This window comes from Mus caroli, chromosome 15, assembly GCF_900094665.2.
Source record: "Mus caroli chromosome 15, CAROLI_EIJ_v1.1, whole genome shotgun sequence".
NCBI lineage: Eukaryota > Metazoa > Chordata > Mammalia > Rodentia > Muridae > Mus > Mus caroli.
Window position 1 is genome coordinate 79818932 of NC_034584.1, and position 8529 is coordinate 79827460.

Consider the following 8529-nt stretch of genomic DNA (forward strand, 5'->3'; position numbering starts at 1 on the left):
ACAGGGTTTCTCTGTGTAGCTCTGGCTGTCTCGGAACTCACTCTGTAGACCAGGCTGGCCTCGAACTCAGAAATCCACCTGCCTCTACCTCCCGAGTGCTGGGATTAAAGGCGTGTGCCACCACTGCCCGGCTTGTGTTTGATTTCTTTCACTTAGCGATAGCATTATGAACTTTCCAGCCTCTCCACCCTCACTGCCCAGCTGACTCCCACAAAATGTCTGGACAGAGAGGAAGGGGAGCTGTGCTAATATCCCAAGCCCCAGAGGAGGGGAGGGAGACTGTCCCAGGGCAGCAGAGAGTTTTGGGTGAAGCTTGTCAATGGCTAAGCCAAAAACTGAGCAGCGAGTGCCTGAGGCTGGGCAAGTGGAGAAAAGCTTCCTAGAACTTTCAAATGACAGCCAGGCCTGGTGGGACGGACAGGTCTGTAATGCTGACAGCTCGAGGCAAACAGATTGAAAGTTCAAGACCTGCTTCGGCCACAAAGACTGGCCTGAGCAATTTAGTGAGATCCTAATTCAAAACGGAGATGGGGGACGGGGGATAGGGGTACAGCTCTTGACTAGATGCATGAGGCTCCAAGGATTGGCCCAGAGCTCCCATGCCCCACTCTGGCCCAGTGAAGGAGACTGGGAGAGGCTGGACCGCGAGCACCCATGCCATCAGATGAGCAAGGAAGATCCTGGAATTTAAACCTAAGCTGGGCACCTCTATCCACGTGGGGTTCAGGAGCAGAGGCTGCAGCTGCCAGGCTAGTTTTGAGCACCTCACCTGGGAAATGCGACCGTTTATGCCCTCCCATTCTCTTTACCCCCACCCATTCCTCCTCCCCTTCCTCCCACACCCACACCTACACCCACACCTCCCAGGGAACTCGTGGGTCGGAGAGGTCTGACCCTGAGTTGAGCTGCGCATGTGCGTCCCACGCCACCAATGAGAGATCGGGATAGCGCGGCCGCCCTTGCTTCGCCCCGCTCCGCCCCCTTCCGCAACCAATAACACCCTCACTTCCCCAGACCGTCTCAGAGACTCCAAAAGCTTTGACCGGTGCTGTCACTCTGCAGACCAAAGCCATAATCATGTCACTGCGAGACTGCCAGGTACGCGCACCGGTTCGGCTGGGTCCTCCTCGGTCAGGAGTTGGCCCAGCGCTGAGCAGTCGAGATCAAACCTGTAGGTCACCCGGAGTCAGGCAGGGAACCTGGACCTGAGCTCAACAGTGCATAGGCAGCCCAGGGTGGAGGGGACTCCAAAGTGGTTCCAGTCAGGTGCACCGGTGGAAGCTTGTGAACTGGGTTTGAATGCAGGAAACGGTTCATTGAAGCCACCCATTTGGGGGGCCCGGGTTTTGAACCCATTTTTCAGACCAGGAAGATGCTTGCCCCAGCCACCTGATTTCCAAGTCTTGGGGAAGTGCAGCCTTTTGCTTGCCTGGACTTAAGGGCATGTCCCACGCCCAAGGGTGATCCGGGCACTGTGCACCCTGACGGCTGTCAGGTCACCGAGGGCAGGCAGCCTTAGTAATCTGATGGTTTTGCAACTGCAGGTTGCAATGGGAGAGGAGATGCTAGGCGTTGGCAGGTAGTACACCCCTTGCTAGGCCTGTGACAAGCCAGACATCCTTCAAGTTACACATTTGAACTCTGACCTCCTCCACCAGGGGCCAGGCTTCCTACCATGCCTGGTAATGACCCTCCTATTTGCTGTCTGTCTTCTGGCTGACCCTTAAACTCACCTCATTGGACCCTCTAAGGTATTTCACAGAGTAGCAAAACCAAGAGTTTGGGGGGCTTAGCGGAGGAAAACCTGGTGTCCCTTTCCTGTTGTGTAGGCGTGGAAGGATGCTGGGCTCCCACTCTCAACCATAAGCAATGAAGCCTGCAAGCTGTTCGATGCCACCTTGACTCAGGTATGCAGGCCCAAGAGACTCAGGGCCCCTCCTTGAACGGTTCTGAGGAGGGCTTTTGATTGGTGAATGGTCTGTAAACCCCACTGCAGAGAAGAGCTGACCTCTGCCACAGAGGTCCAACAATTATGGGAAGCATCTCTGCCAGTCCCAGCTGCCCTGTCCCCAAGGTTCCCAGTTCAAGGGTAGACAGCAATGGATGCCCCAAGGGGGCCTGGAAATGTTGAGCTGCCACAAAGGCATGGGGTGTTCTGAAGCTTTTACTACGTTAGCTGGACCAGGGCTTCCCAGCCATTCCCAGTCATTGCTACATCAGTGAAGTATCCTATAGTAAAGAGACTTGGGCACTTACAGGAGAGGGACCAGGGTCTCAGCAGCTTTCTTACCAGATTGGATAATGGAGACTCGGAGAACTGAACTGACGAGCCAAACATTATACATCAGAGGCAGAGCCAAGGTGTGCCTGAGTCTGAAGACACAGATAGAAAGCAGAGGCTGGGGCTAGAGATGGCTCAGCGGTGAAGAGCACTGACTGCTCTTCCAGAGGTCTTGAGTTCAAATCCCAGCAACCACGTGGTGGCTCACAACCATCTGTAATGGGTTCCGATGCCCTCTTCTGGTGCGTCTGAGGACAGCTACAGTGTATTCATATACATAAAATAATTTTTTTTAAAAAAAAGAAAAGAAAGCAAAGACTAGCCTTTCCAGCCTTCGCATCTCTAACTGTAATGAACTCCAACCATGGTCTTTCTGTTGGTTTCTACTGTAGCCCAGCCTGTCCTGGAACCTACAGCAATCCTCCTGACTCAGTCTCTGGGATTATGGGTGTAAGCCACCGAGCCCAGTTTAGGAATTATTTCTGAGAGAAATGAAGCAGAAATTGTGTGAGTGGACTCCGTGGCTCCTCTTAATGCTGAAGAAGGGGGCGTACCACACCTCTTGGGAAGAGCCTGCTTTCCCTCAGTTCTTTACTGGCAGTGAGCATCCCCAGGAAGTGTCATCCAATCATGTCTCTTCCTTGAGGACTCACTAAGTTAGACCCCTTTTGGATGAGGGTCCAGAAAATGCTCAGTGTTCTAGAAAGAAAAATAACTCAGGTCTGGGACTCCCTCAGTAGGAGAGAGCTGTGTGAGACTGAGTTTGATCCCCAGCACCCCGATCAATAATTAGTTGATTGATTAATTAATTAATTAATTAATCTGAGTTTGGATACATGCCCTCACTGATACTAAGAGTCGTGAGGGCAGATTGGTTCTGCATTTTTCCTTCCAGTACGTCAAGTGGACCAATGACAAGAGTCTTGGTGGCATCGAGGGCTGCCTGTCAAAGCTCAGGGCAGCGGATCCAACCTTTGGTGAGTAGAGAATCGCCTGTCACGTGCCCTGACTGCAGGAACTCACTTGTCACTTGGCTGGGAGGACACACTGCAGGCAGTGGCTAGCTTGACACCGCACAGAGTGGGGAATGATGACCGCTACCTTTGCGTTTGGAGCTACGGCTGCCCCTGTGAGGATGCCATTTCCAGGGAAGGCTCAAGGCCTGTGGTTCTCAACCTTCCTAATGCTGCTACCCTTGAAAGCAGTTTCGAGTGTTACATTTCCCAACTCTAAAATTATTCCATTGCTACTTCATAACTGTTTAAGTGTGCTACTGTTATGAAATCATAATATAAATATCTGTTTTCTGATGGTCTTAGGTGACCCCTGCAAAAGGGTCATTCGTCCCCCAAAGGGGCTACACCCACAGGTTATAAACTGCTACCCTGGATCTTTTCTCTAGCTATTATCAGTTTGACTTATAACACCACCTCTACTTCTTAGATGAGGAAAACAGAGGCTCAGTGACAATGAGACACATACCTAAGTCTAGCTGGCTCTAAAGCCCAGAATCCTAGAACACAGGAGATGGCTCCTGAAACCTTTGTCAGGGGTCTCAAGACACCTCCAGAACCACTAAAGCTGGATGAAAATGGAGGGCAGAGCCTGGCTTATGGGAGAGCCTTGTGTGTATTGGACTGGGGGAGGTCAGTAGAGTACATTTCAGAACCCCAGATGGGTGGCCCATCCATGTGTTAAGTGAGGTTCCTGGGATTTGAGAAGACTGTGAAAGGGAGACAGATGTTAGGGGTGTTCTTAACACCTGCAGCAACATAGCCCAGCTAAAGCCAGGGTGAGCCACATGCCACCATAGGGACAGGTAGTGGTCAGAGTGGACTCAGGTTGTGAACAGAGGTGCTGAGGGAGCTGGGTTAGGGGTGTCCTAGTATTATGGTTCTTTTTTTGCCAGGCCAGTGTCAGTGATTTAGTTTTGCACACTAGGGGGCACTCTATCTTTCTCAAGATGGGGCTGGGAAGCATGGGTAGAGAACCTCACACCTTCAGGAAGAAATACCCACTGCGCCATCATGTGTGAGGGTCGAGGAGAGACAGAATCAGGGTCTGGGCCTCAGGGATTGTTGACTCTGTTCCCTGAACAGCATTAACTGGCCATCCTGGGAGGCCCAGGATGCTTAGAGCAGTAATACCAGTTGATGAACCAGTTCACAGTTTCTGCCAGGCTCATGAGGGCAGAGAGAAGAACTTCAGAGCTGGGCGTTCAACAGAAGGCTCTGTTAAAAAAAAATAGCTTTAGTTACTTGAGAAGTGCTGCTGCAGCCACCACCTGCTGAAGTCCAGGGCTGAACTCTCGGTTTTGATTACGGCCTCGCACACAGTGAAGCCCCCATCAGGTCTTGATGGCGAGCCTCGCGGGGATGTGGGTCTGGGCTGGGGCTGAGTGACCAGCTGTTTTCCAATCTTCTGTCAGCCATGGGCCTTGCCATCTCTAACGGCCTTGTGCTCGTTGGCACGGGAACCTCCGTGGCGCTGGACAAAGACCTGGCCCTGGCTGTGAAGACCATGGTGGAGCTTTCCCAAACCCAGACTCTGACACCTCGGGAGCAGCTGCATGTGTCTGCGGTGGAGATGTTTGCCAAGGGGTGAGGGGCCTCCCTGGGCCGGGGGAGGGGGGAGGGAGGGTTGGGACTCCTGTGCACGGTGAGGCCTCGGAGCTTGTGTGAGCATCTCACCCGCTTGTTGCTCTGCCCCACATTGAATGCTGAATGAAGAAATATTTAGCGAGGCTTCCTGGCTTAGGGTTCAGAACAGTGTATTATGGTTCATTAACATGGTTACTATTTTAATCACAACACCCAGGAAAGAGAAGAAAACAACCTACCCTTTTGCTTCTTGCCTTAGAGGCCGTATTCATCAGCCTTCTGTTGCTGTAACAAAATACCCGAGACAGTAAATTTATAAAGAAGAAAGGTTAACTTTGGTTTATGGTTTCAGAGACTTCAGTCTATGGGAACTTACCCCATTGCTTGTGAGGCTATGGCAAGGCAATGCTTTGTGGGGAGTAATACTAACCTCTTAGCTTCCTGGGAAGTCAAGAAGGGCCCACGGTCTACCCTTCAAGGTAGACCTAATTTAATATCACCCGGCCCAAACTCTGAGAGGCTGCTCTACTTCCCAACAGCACAGGCTGGGACACCCAGCCTTCAATATACAAGTCTTTAGGGTATGCTGTCTTCCCATGCTTTGCTCATTGTCTCTCTACCGTCCAGCTCATTCCTTGCCTCCATTCCCACAATCCTCCAGGGTAGTCCCTCTACCTGCTTGGACAGGCAAGGTGTCCCTTAGAGCAGATAGGTCAGGCTGATTGTAAGGAGTCTGGGGGGGGGGAGGGCTTAGGCCAAGAAAGTCCCAGCGTTTCTGGTGACTCAGTGGAGTTCTCAGGTGCCTCATGGTGTTGAGACAGATTGTCCATGGCACTTGGTTAAGCCTCCTTTTCTGGGCGGAAGAGATGGCTCAGCTGATAAGGTGCTTGCCACACAGGTTTAAGGATCTGAGTTTGGATGCCCAGCACTTGGGCAAAAAGCCAGGCATGGCGATGTGTACCGTAACCCACAGTCTGTGGAGGAGGAGCAGGCAGGTCCTTGGAGCTCACTAGCTCACCAATCTGGCTGAATTGATAAGATCCGGGTTCAGTGAGAGACTATGTTAATAAGGGGGAGATGAATTGAAGGAGACACCTGATGTTGACCCCTGGCCTCCTTCCACATGTGTGCACACACCCACACCAGACAAACCTGTTTTTCTCTTTTTTATTTAAAAGATTTATTTTTTATTTTATATCACGTGTCTGAGTATTTGGCTGATAGGTATGTCTGTGTACCACATGTATGTCTGGTGCCCTTGGGGACTTGGAGCAGGCACCAGATCTCCTGGAATTTGAGTTACAGATGGTTCTGAGCCACACCGTGCACGCCAGGAATTGAACCTGGGGCCTCTGCAAAAGCAGCAGATGCTGTCAACCACTGAACCATCTATCCGGTTTCCTTAGTTTTCTTCTTAAAGCTGAACTTGAGAGGGTGAGGATTTTGCACCTTAGGAGGTACAACCTACCATAGAAAATGTGTTTACACACACACACAAAACATTTTTTTTTCTGTGCAGTGCTGGGATCAGACACCAGAGCCCTACTTGTAGTGCAAGCACCGACTACATCCCTGGCTCTTGATGGAATGTCTCTTTTTTGAGGGGGCGGGGTGTGTTTGGAGGGCAGGGTTTCTTTTGTGTAACAGTCCCGGTTATCTTGGAAATCTCTTTGTGGACCAGACTGGCCTCGAACTCACAGAGATCCTCCTGCCTCTGCTTCTGGAGTGCTGGGATTAAAGACATGCACCAACACACCCACACCCACACCCACACCTCTTTCTTAATTGGAAACCTTTTCTTCTTCACTAATGACTAGTCATATACAAAGTAATGGGTGCTATCATTCTTTGTTCTCCTCAGTACCACTCCTGTGGTCTGTCCTCAAGCCCCTCCCACTCTGTAGCCCCTCTGCTTCCTTTCCTTTGCCTTTGTCCTCATGCCACTCATCCTGCCTTCTCTATACCCTCCCCCCTTCACATTGAATCCCTTTTTAGTTTTGTGATCCATGCATGTGACACACATGCACAACATATCGTTTTATACATTTTATGTTTATCATTTTATTTATCTTTGGGGGGCACTATAGTGTGTGTACACATGTCCCCCTTGGTGAGGTATGCATGTGCCCTTGTGCTCAGAAGCCAGAGTAGGATGCCAAGTGTCCCATTCTATCACTCTTCACCTTCATCCCTCGAGACGGCCTCTCACTGAACCCGGGCTCAGCTAGACTGGCGGCCAGCAAGGTCCCGGAAGTCCTCCTTTCTCCCCTGCCCCCTGCACTGGGTTACAGGAGCCTGGCTGTGCCTGAGTTTTACTGCTGCTGGGGATTTGAACTCTGGTTTTGTGCAGCAATCACTCCTAGCCACTGTGCCTTTCCCGGCCCCAGATATTATCACTTAAAGCAGCTCAGGCAGGCAGACAGACGGTGATGCAGGATGGCTTTGCACTCCCTGTGGATGGGGACCTCACGCTCAGTGTGTTCTGCCAGGAACTTCCCCAGAGCCTGTGATCTCTGGGAACAGATCCTCCGGGACCACCCGACAGACATGTTGGCCCTGAAGTTTTCCCACGATGCCTACTTCTACCTGGGCTACCAGGAGCAGATGCGGGATTCTGTGGCTCGAGTTTACCCCTTTTGGACGCCTGACATCCCTCTTAACAGGTACATGTCATTAAGAAACTACATCATTTCCTTCTTCCAGTTTCTCCCCTCTGCCCTAAAAGCAGAGAAACTCTATTGGCCCCAGCCTAAAGCTAACGAGACTCCTGCTGCTAATCTAAAAGGCTTCCTTTCCTTTCTTTGATCTTCATCCCATCCTGTGAACAAGGTGGTACCAATTGTGTATCAGTCAGGATATTTTTTGGTTGTTGCAGTGACAAGCATCCCCAAGATTATATCCTTCAAGGCTTAATACTCATAGTTCATACCCATTGTTAGCTTTATTATTTGTAAGATAGTATATAATTCTGCAACCCAGCTTGGCCTCCAATTCCTGGCAATCCCGTGGCTCATCCTCTTGGACGTTGGGATTACAGGCATGAATCACGAGGCCCAACTCTGCCCTATTCATCTATGTAGGGCCAAAGGTTCTATGGCCACCTCGTTCTCTTTTCTCAAGATGGTTAGAGAAATGACCTCTGGATATATCATTTGCTACCAGGGAAAGGAGAGCTCTCCAGAGAGTAGCTTAGGTAGCATCTGACAGATTGAGAACCTGTAGGGTAGAAATTCTCACGGAAGTCCACTCGACTTCCTCTTTGTATCCAATGGCAGCCGGAAGGAAGATGTAGTGTCCTTTTCTTTCTAGGACTTTTTCTCTGTGACTGTCACCTAACTGGACAAGACCCACCCACGTTATTGGGAAACTTTGTAAAAGTAACTTTTTAATTTTCCTGTAGTAATTGTTGTTCCAAAGCTTCCTGCCTCTGTCTGCTAACCTAGGCCTAGTCCTGGAAGCTTCTAGCCTCCAGACAATCTTAACCTCGCCTAGAATGCTTTCAGCCTCTGAGACTTAATGCTGAATAAGCTCACCCCTTCTAGCTCTTTCTGAACTCCAGCTGGCTGGTTCAACTCAATTGTTCTTGCTCAAACTCTACCTACCTATCTCTCTCTCTCTCTCTCTCTCTCTCTCTCTCTCTCTCTCTCT

At 50.6% G+C, this 8529-nt stretch overlaps 1 protein-coding gene across 1 annotated transcript in view; it reads left to right on the top strand.

The window, feature by feature from the left end:
* Positions 1-1014: 1014 nt before the first annotated feature.
* The window catches only part of Ttc38 (tetratricopeptide repeat domain 38), a 24860-nt gene continuing 17345 nt past the window's right edge, over positions 1015-8529 (top strand). Inside the window, exons 1-5 of the mRNA XM_021183614.2 lie at positions 1015-1098; positions 1830-1907; positions 3177-3258; positions 4710-4881; positions 7371-7544. Of these exons, the coding sequence (XP_021039273.1) occupies positions 1078-1098; positions 1830-1907; positions 3177-3258; positions 4710-4881; positions 7371-7544 (527 nt within the window). The 5' untranslated portion in view covers positions 1015-1077. The remainder of the gene's footprint in view (positions 1099-1829; positions 1908-3176; positions 3259-4709; positions 4882-7370; positions 7545-8529) is intronic.